Source organism: Hyaena hyaena, unplaced genomic scaffold (genome assembly GCF_003009895.1).
Source record: "Hyaena hyaena isolate Hyena2069 unplaced genomic scaffold, ASM300989v1 scaffold_1129, whole genome shotgun sequence".
NCBI lineage: Eukaryota > Metazoa > Chordata > Mammalia > Carnivora > Hyaenidae > Hyaena > Hyaena hyaena.
This window is the reverse complement of record NW_024081761.1, coordinates 440174-457398: the sequence shown is the minus strand read 5'-3', so window position 1 is coordinate 457398 and position 17225 is coordinate 440174. Positions and strand designations below refer to the sequence as shown.

Here is a 17225-nt window from a genome sequence, read left to right as displayed (position 1 = left end):
TAGTGTTGCCATCTCTAAAGTCAGGATGATAACAGCATCTACTTCAAATGGTTGTGATTCAGTTAAGCCAAGAACGTAAAGCACAGCATATAGTATATAGTATAGAGGAACTGTTGGATAAATGTCAGCTATAAATGGACACTTAAGCCAATCTGTAAAGACCCCACAGGACATACATGTACATTAATCAGATCCTACCCACCCTCACATGCAGAAAACCAAATTAAGGTGTAGATCTGATAACATCTACCAGAGTTGGTGAAGGAACAATGCCAGTTCTGCTCTTTTGGCCTTTGGGTTCATTCAGCTTCAGGACGTGGACTCTGCACTGTCACCTGGACCTGCCATACCCACCTGCAAAGGAGGGTGGTGTTAAAGTCAGCCTCAGGAGTCACACGGCCCATCATGACCGCCGACTAGCTTTGTGACCTTACACAATTTACTTAATTTCTGTGCTTATGTCTCCTCAGTTGAAAAGAAGAGATAGTTAATAACAATACCCTGTTCCTATGGTTGTTATGAAGATTATATAAGCAATATATTTAGAATATTCTTTAGAGTGTCTAGCACATAGCATGAGCTCAAAAAACTATAGAAAAATATAATTATAATAACAATTTGAAATAGACCTTTAAGATTCCAAATTCTACTTTGCTTCCTGATGAAACTTTGCAGAATGGATTTATGGAAAGAAAATGAGAGAAGAAAATCAGGAGCAGGTGGGTTAGAAGAGGGAAAGAAAAGACAGGAAAATTTGCCATTGGGATAACTCAAAGTTTAAGCAGTACTAAGAAGATGTTTTAGATAACAAATAAATTATATAAGAAGAAAGCTTAAATATGGAATTTTAGTATTCAACCCAGAAGTTCTATCAAAAAACCCTTGCATTTAATGAGAATGCAGTAGACATATGATTAATTGGTTGGTTGATTAAATGTGATTAAATACTGAACTCTTCAGCAGACAACCTGAGGTTTGGTTCTTTAGACAGAATGAGGACCGAAAATAGTATATGGTCTTAGGGTCTTCTGAATAAGGCTAGAGAGGCAATGAAATGGATTCCTCCCCTTTCTCTCTCTCCCTCTCTCTCTCCCTCTCTTACTCTGTAAAAGTTGAGATTTTTGTCCAAGCCATTTATTGTTAAACAAAAGATCAAAAAAGGGATTGTTGAAACTCTTCTTTAAGTACTTAATGCTAACATTGTTGCCCATAAACACACACATTCACCCCTTTCCTAAGAAGCAGGCACTTGAGTGCAAGTCAACCTATTTTTAACACTGAGGATGGGAGGAAGTTTGATGTGGAAGACGAGGAAAGGTTTTCTATTCTTCTAACACCCTTATAGCTAATTGGATGTTTCATGACCACTGTGACACAGTCTAGCCAGTTTTGGACTTCATCCCTTTCCAGCGTCCAGAGTGACACCAGCAGTTTCCCAGACCTGTCTAGGGTGAGGGACATCAGCCACTTTGAAAGGCAGCTCCAGGGACGCACAAGGTATTACAAAAAAAGTTACTTGGTGGCAGAAGGTACTTAGGTGTAGGTTTTTCTCAATCAGCAGAAATCTGACCTCTGCTCCCACCCCTTCCGTCCTCATTCTGAAAAGACGAACAAATGTAGAACCACGAGTGTATACTAAGAAGAGACAGCAGAGGATTGCCAGGCCCTCTGACCTGGAACATTGCCGTCTGTTCCTTTTAATATACTCCTTTTATGGTGTATCTTTTAAATACTAAAGCTAATAAATCTCTACTTTCTTTAAAGTCAAAGAAATTGGAGTTATAACTTTATAAGTGGCAATCGTGAAACTAGGAAGGAACTGATACAGCTCAGGAAAGAAGAATAAAGATTTCGAGCATCCCAGAACAACCTGCTATTTGGTGTAATGATAATGGGTACACAGGCAAGGCAAGGCCACCCAATCCTAAATTTGCCTTCATTTCATCTCTTAAGAAAAATTCACTCCAAACAGGGAAGGACTAAGCTCACAGATTTACAAGGAGATTGATGCCCAGGATGAAAGAGTGGTGGTCACAGAACATGAGCTCAGTTCCTGTCTCCTGGTCCAGGTGAATTATAGTGCAGGCTCTAAAGCAAGTGTGAGGATGGCTTCCTATCAGGGTTAATTAAGCAGGAGGTCTGGGAGTATTTCACAGGAGAGGTGATCACTGGGAAATAGCATGGGCTCACTGTAAACAAGTCATGCCAGTGGAATCTTAGTTTCTTTTGTTAAAGGCAACTATCTGGCAAGGAACTGAATCAAACAAAATGCCAGTGAATAGGAAGTTCTGCCATTAGGAATGCCAAACCATTTCCCAAGAACAAGAATCTGGGTTTTGGAAGCGGGCTATGGTCTAAGAGCAGCATGAAAGATTTACAGGATTTCATTTTTTAAAATTATTTTCCCCCCAACTTTATTGAGGAATAATTGATAAATGATATTGCCTACATTTAAAATGTACAACATGATGATTTGGCGTACATATACATTGTGAAATGATTTCCAAGATAAAGTGAATTAATACATTCATCACCTTTTAAATTTTTAATTATTTTAAAAACTTTTTAAAGTTTTGTGTGGTGAGAACATTTAAGATCTACTCTCAGCAAATTTCAAGTACACAATACTGTATTATTAACTATAATCGCCATCCTGTACATTAGAGCCTTATAACTGAGGGTTTGTATCCTTTGACGTATATCTCCCCATCTCACCAACCCCCAACCCCTGGCACCCATCATCTTACTGTTTCTATGAGATCAGATTTTTGTTTGTTTGTTTGATTGGTTGGTTGGTTTTGATTTTTAGATTCCACATGGAAATGATGCCATATAGTATTTCCAGTTTGGCTTATTTCACTTAGCATAAAATCCTTCCAGGTTTATCCATATTGTTAGAAATAGCAGAATTTCTTTCTTTTTTAAAGCTGAATAATATACCTCTGTGTGTGTGTGTGTGTGTGTGTGTGTGTGTGTGTGTCACATTTCCCACATTTTCTTGATCCATTTGTCCATTGATTGACACTTAGGTTGTTTCCATCTCTTGGTTATTGTGATTAATGCTGCAATGAACATGGAGGTGCAGATGTCTTTTCAAGATAGCAATTTAATTTCCTTCAGATATATATCCAGAAGAGGAATTGCTGAATCATATGGTTATTCAATTTTAATTTTTTTAAGGAACCTCCATCTTGTTTCCCATAGTGGGTGCACCAATTTACACTCCCACCAGCCGTGCACAAAGGTTCCCTTTTCTGCACATCCAGTTTTTTTTTTTTTTACAAATAGTTTATTGTCAAATTAGTTTCCACATAACACTCAGCGCTCATCCCCAAAGTGCCCTCCTCCATGCCCATCCCCCCACATCCATCAGTCCTCAGTTTTTGTCAGCATTCAAGAGTCTCTCATGGTTTGCCTCTCTCCCTTTCCCCCACCATTTCCGCCCTTCTTCTCCCCCTTGTTCCTCCGTCAAGTTCCTCCTAATCCTCCTATACGTGCAAACATATGATATTTGTCCTTCTCTGCCTGACTTATTTCGCTCAGCATAGGAGCACATGTACCCCAATGTTCATAGCAGCACTCTCCACAATAGCTAAAACATGGAAAGAGCCTAAGTGTCCATCAACAGATGAATGGATCAGTTTTTTTTTTAATGCTTTATTTATTGCTGAGAGAGAGAGAGAAACCGCGTGATCAGAGGAGGGTCAGAGAGAGAGAGGGAGATACAGAATCTGAAGCAGGCTCCGGGCTCTGAGCTTGCAGTCAGCACAGAGCCCAGTGTGGGGCTCGAACCCACGATCTGTGAGATCATGACCTGAGCCGAAGTCAGACGCTTAACCAGCTGAGCCACCCAGGTGCCACCCCCCCACCTTTTCTGCACATCCTTGTCTGCCACTATTCTGACACCAGAATATCACTTTCACATATTCTTTTGGTTAAAGTAAGTCACAGGGCCAGCCCAATTCAAGGTGAAAGGGCAACAGACTCAACTACTTGGTTCAAGGAGTGGTAATGTCATGTTGAAAAAGGACATGTGGAATGATAGGAATTTGTGGCTGTCTCTGGAAACAATCTACCAATTTGTCCTTGGGAAATTACTTAGCCACCTGATTTCACATTCTTTACCTATAAAATAGGAAATAATAACATCTACTACTTAGGAGTGTTGTCACTAATAAAATAAGAAGGTGTGTTTAGCGTCATCTAGTACATTGTAGACACACAACAGCAACAACAAAAACATATGTCGATTGAGCTCATATTATATGGCAGCATATTCCAAATACTTTATATAATATTTATAAGAGTTATTGGTACACATATTAGTATTATCTGAAGAGAAACCCTAGGCACAAAAATTTTAAGTAACTTCCACAGGGTTGGTTCCACAGTAACCATTTTCTCTAAATCACGAATGTCTTACTGCCTGCTACATCTAAAGGTCACTTCTTAGTTTTTGTCCTTCTAGGCTCTGTTGACAATTGATGCTGTAGATCACTCTTCCATCAAATGTTCTTCTTTTGGCCCTCATGGCTCCCCTCTGTCCAATCTTTTCAATCTCCTCTTTTCTGAAGCACATTTTATATTTTATTTTTTTAAATCTTTTTTTAAATGTTTTTTTATTTATTTTTGAGAGAGAGAGAGACAGCATGAGCAGGGGAGGGTCAGAGAAAGAGGGAGATACAGAATCTGATGACAGGCTCCAGGCTCTGAGCTGTCAGCACAGAGCCTGATGCGGGGCTCGAACCCTCAAACCGTGAGATCATGACCTGAGCTGAAGTCGGACACTCAACCCACTGAGCCACCCAGGCACCCTGTGAAGCACATTTTAAATGGCAAATTCTCTCCCATTTTTCCAGCTCTCCTTGCCTGGAGGAACCCATCCAATATGGCAACTTAACTTCTATCTTTCGATGGATGATTTCCAGTCTCCACTCTATTCTATAAACTCTAGGCTTCCAATTCTAAGTACCTTCTTCTACTTACCATATATGACCCAGGTCAGTCTGTGTAACGTCCGTGTCTTTCATTCTATCCCATTCCATTAGTTGCAGTCTTGTCAATTAATACTTGAAACGTTTTTCAAATTTAGATGTTCTTGGCAATCAGCTAGTGCTTATGGTCTGATCTAGGCCCTCATCATATCTGGTCGGGCTTATCAAAGTATGTTCTTAACTGGACTTTTCACTTTCAGTTCCTCTCTGAGGTACTCACATCAGTGGTATATTTCTACATGCTTTAACACACACCCTCCTTCCCACCATTACTATACTAGCACTAGCATCCTACTCTCTCTGGTTCCCTCTCCACTGTCACATGGTCTTTTCCCTGCTTTCAAGGACCAGCTTCTCCTCTATGTCTTCTACAGGTTCCTTCTCAGCTGGCTTCTTCTCCCTCTTAAGTTTTCCTGGGACAGAGAGTCTACCTGTCTCTTCATTGCTTAGTTATCTTATTAACTTTGCATTCTCTCTCCTGTTCTAATACAAGATTCTGATGCCCTAGCACCATTCACAGAAGGATTTCAAAGCTGTCTGTTGGGGGAACACTCTGTAGCGTCCTGATATACCATACTGCACAGTATGATTTGCTATGAGGCGTCCCTAGCAATAGCACAACCCATGGCTAAGAGTGCCAGTTGTAGAGATTCTACTGTAATTGTTTTATTAGAGTAAGGCCTGGATACCAGTTTTACTTAAAGCTAATAATGTTAGTATTATTAGCTTTATTCTTATTTATTATTATTATTCAAAGTTACCCTGCCTCCTCAAGTATGAACTTGGGCAGGTGAACTGAGGCTTTATGAGTTTCAGATTTTTCATTGGTAAAATGATAACAGTTATATAGACCTTGGGGGGCTATCAAGGGAATGAAATGAGATTCTATATCTAAAAGGCTTGTGGTATAGTGCCTGGCACCCCTCCCCTACTCCTCTCCCCACGAGAGTTAAGTCTTCGTAGTTACTTCTGGGTTTATTACCTGAGAGTGTGAAGCGGTGGGTGCATGAGAGGCGGCCAATGATCCCTTCCCCAAACCTCAGACTCTGTGATAGTCTAACTTGGTGGGTGCAGGAGACACCCTGGCAATTCTTGGATTTCTAATCAGTTGCTTAGGAAACCAGCCAGTCTGGGTCCCAGCACCTGTCTCAGAAGCCATTTATTTGACCTTAGTTATGATGCGTGAGCCTCCACCGTCTCCAATCACGACCGTGGTGGGAAAGATCCTGCACTTGGGAAATCCTTCCTTTGTTGGCAAATCTTGGCCGCGAACACGCCTTTGGGGATTTGGCTCCCTTAGGCCCGTGATTTATGCCCAGACGGCGCTTTTCAAGTTCGAAGCCGGGACTCGGTTCTCCAGGTTGGGCGGGTGTGGTTCAGATTGCACCTTTCGCGCAGCACACCCAAGAACGTGCTTTCGACGCACACGGCAAGGGGCTGTGGGAGAGGGTGTTGGTTCGCAAGAGGACGGAGGGGTGGGATGGCGAGAATGCCCAGAGCGCGCCCCCGCTCACACTCCCCAAGCCTGGGCGCTGCCGCTCTGAGCGCCGGGTCCGGAGCCGAGTCCTGCGCTCCTCTAGGAGCTGGTGAGCGCCCTCCGTCCGCCGCCGGCGCCCGAGCGGGGCCCACCGGGATCCCCGCCCGCGGCGCGCGCCCCTGACCCGGCCCCGCCCCCCGGCGGCTGCGAGTGGCGGGCGGGGCGCCGGGAGAGTGGCGCGCGGGGCTGTGCAGCGCCACCTCCCCTCGGTGCCGGGGGAGGAGGGACGGAGCGGACGGGCGGGAGAGAGAGAAAGCCCGACCGACCGGCATCCGAAGAGCTGCATGCAACCGGTGGGAGGCCGGGCCAGCAGGGGCTGGGGCTCGGGCCGTTTCTCGGCGGCTCCCTGACGGCGACCGCGGACGGCCCGGAGGCGGCGGCTCTGAGCTGGCAGGCGGAGGGTTGTCTCCCGCGCCCGCCTGCCCGGCTCGGTCCGAGGATGCGGGGGGGCGATGCCCGGGGCCAGGGACGCGCTCTGTCACCAGGCGCTGCAGCTGCTGGCCGAGCTCTGTGCCCGTGGGGCCCTGGAGCACGACAGCTGCCAGGATTTCATCTACCACCTGCGGGACCGCACCAGACCCCGGCTTCGCGACCCAGGTGAGTGCCGCCGCCGCTGCTGGGCGCGACCGGAGGGCCCTGTGCTGGGAGTTGGGGCCGCACCGGGGCCTGAGGCAGATGAACGACGCGGACTGGGGGAAGGTGGGGGGTGGCCGCCGACCTAGAGGAGGGGATCAGGAAGCGGCTCGCGGTGGCCTGATGCTGGATCCTAAGGGTACCCGGGCAGAGGCTGCTGCGCGGAGGCCGAGTCCGGGGGGACTGGGGCAAGGTTGGAGGGACCACGCCCGCCACCTGCGCTCGGGTCGCCCTCGCTCCGGGGGGCGGCTCCCGAGCTCTCGGCTCCGCGCTCCACTTCCTGGGCTCTGCGCTCCGGCCGAGGGGAGGCCGCGGCAGCTTCTCTGCGGTGGGAAGGGGGAAGAGGCCGGAGGAAACTCTGGGAAGTTGGGAGTTGGGGACGGCCCCGGCTGCGGCTGCATCCCACTGGGTGCTTCCCACCCTGTCTCCGGAGCGCCCATTTCCCTTCTCCGGTCTAGGGTGGAAGGGCGGGGCGGGATCTGGTGCGGGGTCGGCTACGGGGAGCTCCGGGTCCTGGGCAGCCCGGCGTGAACCCGTTCCCGGCGGGTCGTTTGGCGTGGAGGCGGCCTGGGCCTGGGCGCCTGGCGCTATCAGCTACCGCCGCCAGGCACAAATGGGTCGGTGGTGGGCTTGCTGGTCACGGCTGGGGCACCTGCAGTTATCCCTAGTGAAAGTTGCACAGCTCCTAACTTTGGAAAGTTCCTTCGTTTTGGCATTTGACCAATTAAGGTTGGAGGAAGGAGTTTTAGTGGAGCCATTTGCTTTCCCTGAGGGCCCTGGGTCTCCCACATTTCATCCACTACTGCTTACTGGAAGACATACTCCAAATGTTTACTTGAGATTCTTCTTACCTGGAGAAATCATTTTCTCGAATATTCTCTCAACTAAATACAAAAAAAAGTATGCGTTAAAGATGGAATGAGAAAATGGCCTTTCCCCCTGATATTCCTGTGTATAAATATTGGAAATGAACTATTGCTGTGCAAATTATCCAGTAAAAATTTACCTCATTTTAAGCCAATCCATTATATAAAAATCTACTTGCACAAAGGATAAACTAGAGAATTATTTGCTTTATGAATAGATACACAGTGAGCCTGACTTACATAGCATTTCCATGATAGTATATTCAAAATGGGTCGGTGGGGTGAAGAGAAATCATCTGCCAAAAGTTTATATCAGATTTTCCCTACTCAAAGTCTATTTTTTCCATTGGAAAAGAAAGATTATTGTTCCTTGTTGCCTGTGGTTACATTAATTAAGTTTATCAGATGATCACTAAGGTGTTACTTCAAAGTGCAGAATTAAGTCAAGAAATACTGTTGATCCCAAATGATTTCCCTGGAGGTTCAATGCCCAGCCTTTGCGTGGCTCACTGCTGGATGTGATGTGCTGCACAGACCACAGATACCAGTGAGAGCTCCTTGTTTCGTGAACCGGGAGCCCTAGATGATGTCCTAAGTGGGGAAAATTCTCTCCTTAAGCTGTGGGAACAAGAAAATTATTTAGCATGCTTCACCCGGAGCAAGTGTTAATGTTGAAATGTCCCGCTTCCTTGCCTGTGACTGTGCCACAAATTCCCATTGTTATCCCACGTAAGTAGTCGCCTTTGACTTTATAAAAGAAGATGGGCGAGGCCTCTTGCTGAGTCCATGTTTAACACTCCATATCTTTTGGATGATTTTATGCCTCTGCTTCTTTTAATACATAAGCTGGATTCCATGTCCTTGGGCTTTGCTTGGCCCCTGCACTGGGCCACCCTTGAGGAAGAGTCTGAGAAAAAAAAAAAAACAACTCCTTGCGAGAAACAAATCTGATAACTTGGCTTTCCTAACTAGGGCATGGTGGTTTTTAAGTAGCCCATGCCGCTCTGGATCTTTGGTTTGGGCTGGAAGTAGCCTGCTCATGAGGCAGGAGTAGGGTACTGTGAGCATGGGGTGAGAGGGACTGAGGCTAAAGCCCACATCCAGAGTGCACCCTCTCTCCTACGGCACTTCAGCTCAGGCCAGAATCTCTCTCACTTCCCTTCTTCCTCTCCTTGCCCACATTAATTCTTATATTAGATGCATTTATCTCCATCCCTCTGAAGCTGTTTGATTGTCCGAACCAAGAGTGGCTTTCATTTCGAGCCCTAAGAGCTCAGTGGCTGGAGTAGCTGCATTGCACAACACTGCACGTGGTGCCCTTGGGATTATCTAGTGCGAACCAGAATAAGCATACACACTGGCCCTGGGACTTGGGTCCCTGGGAAAATCCTCCCTTTAAATGGATGACTTCCTTTTCTGTAAAGGTACTCAACTGAGTGCCATGTGCCAGCTTCCTCTGTCCATTGTCCATCCGTGCCTACTCAGTGGTAGTTAGATTTTCTCAAGCTCAACTGATGAACTTTGGTTTTAGAAGAAGAAAACAGACATCATTCCCTGTGGGGAATTATGCAGAGGGACACTGCATCTGGGATATTCGTTCATTTTTTTCAGAGGTGGAGTATGCCTGGGTCACAGATCAGTGGCCATCCAGAGGGTTATTCCCTGCCCAGGCAGTTGGGGTGCTCTGATGTGGGAGTACAGCACCTAGTCTGCCCTGACTTGGTGTTAAGAGAGGACTTGATGAAAGTGCAGTGTTAAAAAGTGAAGCTGAGTCACATTTGGATCTAGAATGCCTCGCCCAACCTTTCATCTGTATCAGCTATGAAAGTAAAGTGCTGATCTTTAAGCTGAGTATGAACATTTTTTTTTCCTATAGAGAGCAGTTAGAATCCTTCTGTTAAGTGTCTTTATGTTGTCTCATATATTTGGAATGTGGGACATAAACTTGCAAATCCCAGAGTGTAGCCTTCACAACAAAGGAAAGAGCAAGTACAAAGGTCCTAAGATAAGGGTGTCCTTGATGTGATTCAAAGAAGAGTGAGTTTAAGGGTGGCTGGAGAGAGAGAAAGATTGAGAATGACGAGAAACGTGGTTGTGGTTGAGGACTGGAGGGGAAAGATTGTGTAGGGTCTCGTCAACCAGCAGAAGGACTTTGGATTTCGCTCTGAATGACAAGGAAGGGGTTGAGCAGAGAAGTGGCAGCACTGGGGCTCTTTGCTGAGAAAATGCTGTTGAAGAGCAAGGGCAGAGACAGAGAAACTTATCAGGAGGCTGTTGTAGTGATGCAGACAAGGGGAGAGTGGCTTGGCCAACCTTGTAATGGAGGTGGTGAGAAGTATCTGGGTTGTGGGCACATTTGAAGGTAGCAGCGCTAGGATTTGTGGATGGGATGGATGTGCCGGGTGGGAGCAGTGGAGTTAAAGAAGACTCCAAGGCTTTTTCACCTAAGTTAACTCCATTTACTTCAGAGGGGTGGAGGGAGGAAGGAGATGAGGTTTCTGTGTTATTAAAAAAATATTTTTTGTACATATTAAGTGTGTGACGTCTCTCAGTTCAGCAGTCACCGGAAACATGAATATGTTCTTTAATATCATCATCTGGTCTGTGCTCACATTTTGTAACTGGAGACTTCACGCTGTCTCCTCAAAAGGGCCAATTGATTGTAGGACAGTATTTATTGTTAGAAGATTTTTTCCTGGTATGGAATGAGGAGTTCTGTTTAACTTCTACTCATGGATCTTGGTTGCACTTTTTTTTTTCAGTTCAATACATTTGTTTTTTTCCTTTGGCTATAAGGAGGTAGAGATTTTAGCTTTTTTCTTAACCTCCTGTTTCCACATCTGGACAAGAAAGGAGGATTGGGTCATGTAATTTTTAGGCTTTAACCGCGTTTTATTATATTCCTTGTAAGTCTTTTCTTCTCTAGGGTGCCAACCGTGTTGGTGCCAAACCCTTTATGTAGGTCATTTCATTTAATCCTCATGACGTCTTCTAAGACCTTGCTATTCCAAGTGTTCATCTGTGGACCAGCAGCATCAGCAGCAACTGGGAGCTTATTAGAAACGCAGACTCTCAGGTCCCACCCAGACCTTCTGCACGTGAATCTGTGTGTTATTACGATCCTCAGATAGATTTACAGGCACATTGAAGTTTGAGAAGTGTGGCTAAAAGATATTGGTATATATGAATAAACTGGAGCTCAGAGCTAATGAGCACCAAGGCCATAGGTTCCATTGGGAAAGGGGTTGAGTCTAAGTCAAAGTAGCTTCTGAGGTAAACACATCACATGTACTAAGAATCTGAGTACATGACAATTTCATTGAAATTGTCAATGAAAATTTCTTAGGTCTTTTTCATAAGAGTCCCCTTCAGGCTTACTTTGTCTATTGTGCTCTTCTATAAAGGATTTAATCTCTAACTGTAGGTTAAATTCTATGCAGTTGTAAAGATTTCACTTAGTTTTTAGGTTATGCATGCTTTTTGTTCAGGATACTGGTTTTACATTGACGTTCCAGTTTGCCTTTCTGGAGATTTTTCTTCATTTGCTGGTCAGGGTGTGAAGGACAGCCTTATGGCTTATTGTTAGCGACTCTTCAAGTGGACATTAACCTTCTTAGGGAAAGCCTTTTCTAGACAAATGGTTTTCAACCTTGGCTGCACGCTAACAACATTTAGGGAGCAAACAAAAAATAAAACAAAGAGCTACCAAGGACTGAGCTTTACTCTGAACAAATTAAATATGAGTCTCTGGGGGTGAGGCCTGTTATCAGTATATTTTTAAAGTTCCTCTGTTGATTCTAAAGTGTAGCCAAGTGGAGGACAACTGTCGAGACCATCAAGAAAGGGTGAAACCACTTCATCTGCTCTCTGCTCAGCTCGTATTTCTTTCCTGAAAAATTAGGAAATATGGTGTCGAAAGTCAGGGGCCTTGTTGACAGTTGCCACACACATCTACTGATTCTTTTCTTTTGATAATGTTGCCTCAAATTTTTATCTTGAGTTTTCTATAAAAATATAATGAGATCCATTATGTTCACCCAACTTGGGGGGGGAGGGGTGGAAAGAAGAACATATTGAGAAAAATCATGTCCAAATAGTATTTCATTAAAAGGCCAGAATGTAGAACCCTCATTAATGTCACCTTGTACTGAATTAGAATTAAATCATTTATTAGAAGATGAGCATATAAGATAATAATTAAATATAGTTTCTAAGGGAAAACTTCAAAATAATCAGCAAGATTAAATGGTAGTCTTATTAAAAATTTCAAAGATGGTCAAAAGAGAGTTAACCTTAGAGCACTAGATTTTTATGAATAGATGTTGGGATGATGATGCACAATGGGATTAATTTTTAAAAATTAGTGTTAATTGCAATCAGGAAATAGGGAGTCTTCTAAGGAATGCGTGGCATATTGGTTGCACAATATGTGAAGATAATTTGCATTTGCTTCAGTGACATTTGAGGGCTTCTTCATAAATATTTTATTTAAACAAGTGTGTTTTCATCTCTGTGGGATTCTTCTACATGGACCAGTGAGTGGTTTAGTCATGAGGTAATTATCAAGAGGGAAAAACAAAAGCAAACTGTGGTAAAGGCATCACAGGCAGCCCTGTGGCCAGCTGCCTCTTTCAGAATAAACAATCAAAAGCACAAACTTTTTGATGTGGGCTAACCTCTCAAGGAGAAATTAAGCCGACACCTAAGGGAAAATGCCTAAAATCCCCTGTTCTGTATAGAGCATAGGCATTGCTTTCACGGTGAAAGCATATCAGCACTCTTGTGTTTGTGTGTGCACATGTGCTTTCCTGTATGATTGACCTAAAAAAAATTCATAATCTCTTCTTGACCGAGTTACTTGACGCAAGTTTGCTTGCTGAAGTGTATAGAGAAAGGGGAGGAGCTTAGTGAGAGGCATTAGTGGGAGAGCAATCTCACTTTTAAATGGATAAGTATGAAGGATGCTTTTCTACTTTCCAAATGAAATCACAATTTAAGCCATAATGTGCATCATGACTTTTTTTCTTTTCAGTGTTTTGTTGGGGTTAGCTCTAGGAATGACTTTAAACCAAAGCAAACCCTTAATGACTAGGTTTTGCAGATCTTCTTAAAATATTCATGTGTCCTTGTGCATGTATTTTATCACACAAAAACTTTTATATCAATATTGATGGAAGTGCACCTGAAGGGGAAAATAAAACTCACCCAGAAAATCAAGATGACAAAGTGAAATAAAGAAAGGGCTTTAGAGTCAGAATCAGATCCTGCTCTTACTAGCTTTATGACTTTGAGCAAAATATTTAGCTCTTCACTTTATTCATCTCTTAAGATGGGAGTGGAAGGCTGCTGTAGTACTGTGCCCAGACTAAGTGCTCCATAGATTATGGCAGTAATGGTATCATCTGTCCATGCTTCTTCTCAACTCTGATTCATGGGCATGCATATGTTTTACCCATTTATGATCACTCATAGACAAAAGTTTCCAGTCTCCTTTTTTTGTATGCTTAGCATTTTATCAACTGCTCATAGGTCCCTTGGTGATCTCTGTGTCTTAGTTCCCTCATCAGTAAAATGGGTTACTGAACCAGTGTTCAGGTAAAATATAGGATGCCCAGTTCAACTTGAATTTCAGATAAATAATGGGTAATATTGCATGGGGTAGACTTATACTAAATACCTGTCATTTATCTGAAATTCAAATTGAACCGTGTACTTTATATTTTTATTTGCTATATCTGGAAATCCTATTTTAGTACCTATCTCACAATGCGTATGAAATACTTACCATAGTACCTGGCACATAGTAAGTGCTAAATAAATACTAACCATTATTATTATTGTATTTTTTCCATGATGAACAGTCATTATTGTGCACTTTTTGTGATGACTATATATATTCCAAAGAGTAGGTAAATATTTTTTGCTTAGTCATGTTTTTTGGGCATTTCTGGTTTTTCATTAGTGTAAATACTGTTTTGTATCTATAGTATCCTACTCCCTTTTGGGAAGCTGTCTTTTCTTGTTTACTGCCTAGTCAATGCAAAGGAAACTATGTTGAGGCCCCGGGGCCTTAGGGATTTGTCAGGAGGCCACCCTGACAGCAAAAGAAGAGCTGGTGGAGGGGCCTCATCAGACCTTCCACTTGGGGTGCAGGCTGTTGGAGTGGCTGCACTTCTTACTGCAGGACTCCTGCAGAATGCAACTCTTGCAGTTGTATTTCTGGGCCAGCTGGTGGAGGGAAGACTTGATGATGCCATCCTGCAGATGAAGCTGCAAGTGTGGGGCAGACTCTTTCCGAATTTGGTAGTTTGAGAGTGTGGCCATTTTCCAGCTGTTTGCCCACAAAAATCTGATGCTGCTGGTCAGGTGGGATGCCCTTCTCGTCTTGGATTTTAGCTTCAACAGTCTCAGTGGTGTCATTCGGCTCAACCTCAAGGATGATGGTCCAGCCTATCAGGGTCTTCACAAAGATCTTCACATCTGCATCTGTCACAAGACTGCCACCACTGAACCGCTCAGCTACCTCCTTGAAGAGGAAGAAGCGGAAAATTTCTTAATGATACATTATCAACAATGAGTTCAGATTGTTTTCCTGTAAATTGTCAACCTTAAAAAAATCTTCCAGTTATGTTACCAGCAAAAGATGAGGTTATTCAGGAAAGAATTGCCACGTGGAACAAACAACCTATGGCAAAACCATGGGAAATCTGGAGAACAAAGGTACACTTTTTTGGGGGGAAAAGGGGTAAGTTGGGAAAGGTGTTGTAAATTAAAAGTGCATTGGAGTAAACTGGTGGCTTCTCATTGGCTGAACCATTGAGTGGTGGGAGGATAAGAAAACAATGTCTTCCCCAGCTGGGATAGTAAAGTAGCATCCATGTGCAAGGTCAAGTCCATCTCTTCCTGTTGAGTCTGCAGTGTTGAGTCTGCAGGGTGTGGGAGCCCCCCTTCCCAAACCTCCTGACTCCACTTTAGTAAGGTTTTCCATTATTTTCACAAGATCTATGCCAACTATCTCTGCTACATAGCAACAGCAAATCCACTAGCATTAGGCGGTAATAATGTGAAGAAAAACCTACTGATTTAACAAGTTTTAAGTGGCTACCTGGTTGTTGTTTCAATTTGTACTTTTTTGTTGGTGTGATGGGATTTTAAACCTACTTTTATTTCTTATGTGAACTTTCTGTGTTTAGTCTCTATCATGTGGCAGTTTATTTTTTGAGAATTGTAATGTTTTTCCTACTAATTTGCATTAGTTAGAATATAAATATTCTGTCAGATCAGCTCAAAGAAGGATTAGTTCACTGTTTAGTGAACGAGCTCTCCTTGTCTGATGACAGCCAATCATTATACTAGACCGCCTTTAAAATTTTTAAGGTTGCATCAACAAATTGGGATTCACTGTAATATTCTTTTTGGGGGGAAGGAGTTAAGCTTTAATTGAACAATGTTGAGAATTTAGAGTTTCTCACTTTCTGCCCATAATGGTAAAGAAAAAAAATCAACACATTGTAACATTCTTTCTAATGCAAAGTGCTGTCCTTATTTATGTGAAATATGAAAAAAAAAGTATGGTGATACAACTTGAATCCCTTTTTCTGTATGTTTTCTCTCCCTCTCCTCCCAGCAATTATGAAGCCTTTACTCTAGCTACACTGACCAGATCACTCTTTTCTAATTGTAATTAAGTTAAATTAAGAAAACATTGAAGTGCCTTGTAATTGCCGGGTACTAAGTTAGGCATCAGTAATTCAAAGATACATTAGACATGGTTACTGCCCCTATGGCTTTGAGATAAAATAATACTTGCAATTAATAAAATGAAGACAAGAAGGGAGATATATATGGGAAACAGTGCAGAAAAAGAGGAGCAAAGTAATTAGCTGGCTTGAGTGGATCTGCAGAGGATTCCTAGAGAGTTTAATTCTTGGGTGGAGCACTTTGCCTGTAAATGTGGTTGGGAAGGACATTCTAGGAACTTATAAAGGTCCTTCATTGGGAGGAAATTGATCTTTGGTAATAATAGTAAGTAGAGTATGTATTGGGACTGTTGAGGGGTGAGCCTGTTCTAGTAAATGCTGGTCAGATTGTACGCCATTGTCAAAGTCTCACTGAGGACTTGGGCTAGAACACTCTGATGCAGAAATCTTAAAAGGAAGTATAATTTACTGTGATGGATCCAAAAGACTCATTCTCAGCAAAGTACTCTAGGAGATTTTAGGATGGCGAGGTTCTGTGAGTGCCCATCTCTAGTCTGTCTGGTTCCTCATGGGAAATAAGCTTAAGTTGGTGATGATGATGCTTTTCTTATCCAAGGTAAGGTGTTGGCAGATTGGAATCACTGAATGAGAGATCCCCTATTTTAGATCCCCAATCATGTCACCCTGAAACCCAGGTATAATTACTTCACATAATTGTACAAACTGCCTTTAACGAATTTAGTCATCTGGTTCAAACATCTGGGCTCCAGATATCATTTCAAACTATGCCAACGGTGACATCTTGCTTCTTTGCCTAGTTATTTAATAATGGAAAAGCAACATGTTCAGTTGCATTGAAACCACACAGTATGTGGATATGCACAGTCTGTTTTCTCTGATGTTATAGGACCCAGGAGGGGGTAAGCATGGCAGGCCTGCCTAGTGCCTACCAAGTTGTGCTGTAGAGATGATTCTTTATTCTGCATACAGGGGCTGCCAAGTAATGGGCACAATTTGTTAAAATAATTGAATTGGTGGCACCTGGGTGGCTCAGCCAGTTAAGTGTCCAGCTTTGGCTTAAGTCATGATCTTGCGGTTCAGAAGTTTGAGCCTGCATCAGGCTCTTTGCTGACAGCTTGGAGCCCAGAGCCTGTTTTGGATTCTGTTTCTCCCTTTCTCTCTGCCCCTTTCCTTCTTAAGTTCTTGTCTCTTTCTCTCTCAAAAATAAATAAACATTAGAAAATATATATTTTAAAGTAATTGAATTGAATGCCCTTAGGTGGGTCATACATTCTCCACTTTTCTTCCTCCTCCCCACATACATAAACTTTACTCATCACATTTATAAGATATGCCTGACTACTGAAGACATATTGGTTTGCATCAGCTATAACACTGCAGACTTACTGAAAGGTTTTAAGCTGAAAATTAAGGCGAGTAGATTTATCTCCTAATTATATCCCTGTGGAGACAGGATGAAGTTTGATTGGAGAGA

The 17225-nt window shown here is 43.2% G+C and overlaps 1 protein-coding gene across 1 annotated transcript in view; it reads left to right on the top strand.

Annotated features, from left to right (window-relative positions):
- Nucleotides 1-6983: 6983 nt before the first annotated feature.
- Nucleotides 6984-17225, top strand: part of SYT9 (synaptotagmin 9) — a 150415-nt gene continuing 140173 nt past the window's right edge. The window contains exon 1 of the mRNA XM_039222435.1: nt 6984-7128. Within this exon, the coding sequence (XP_039078366.1) occupies nt 6984-7128 (145 nt within the window). The remainder of the gene's footprint in view (nt 7129-17225) is intronic.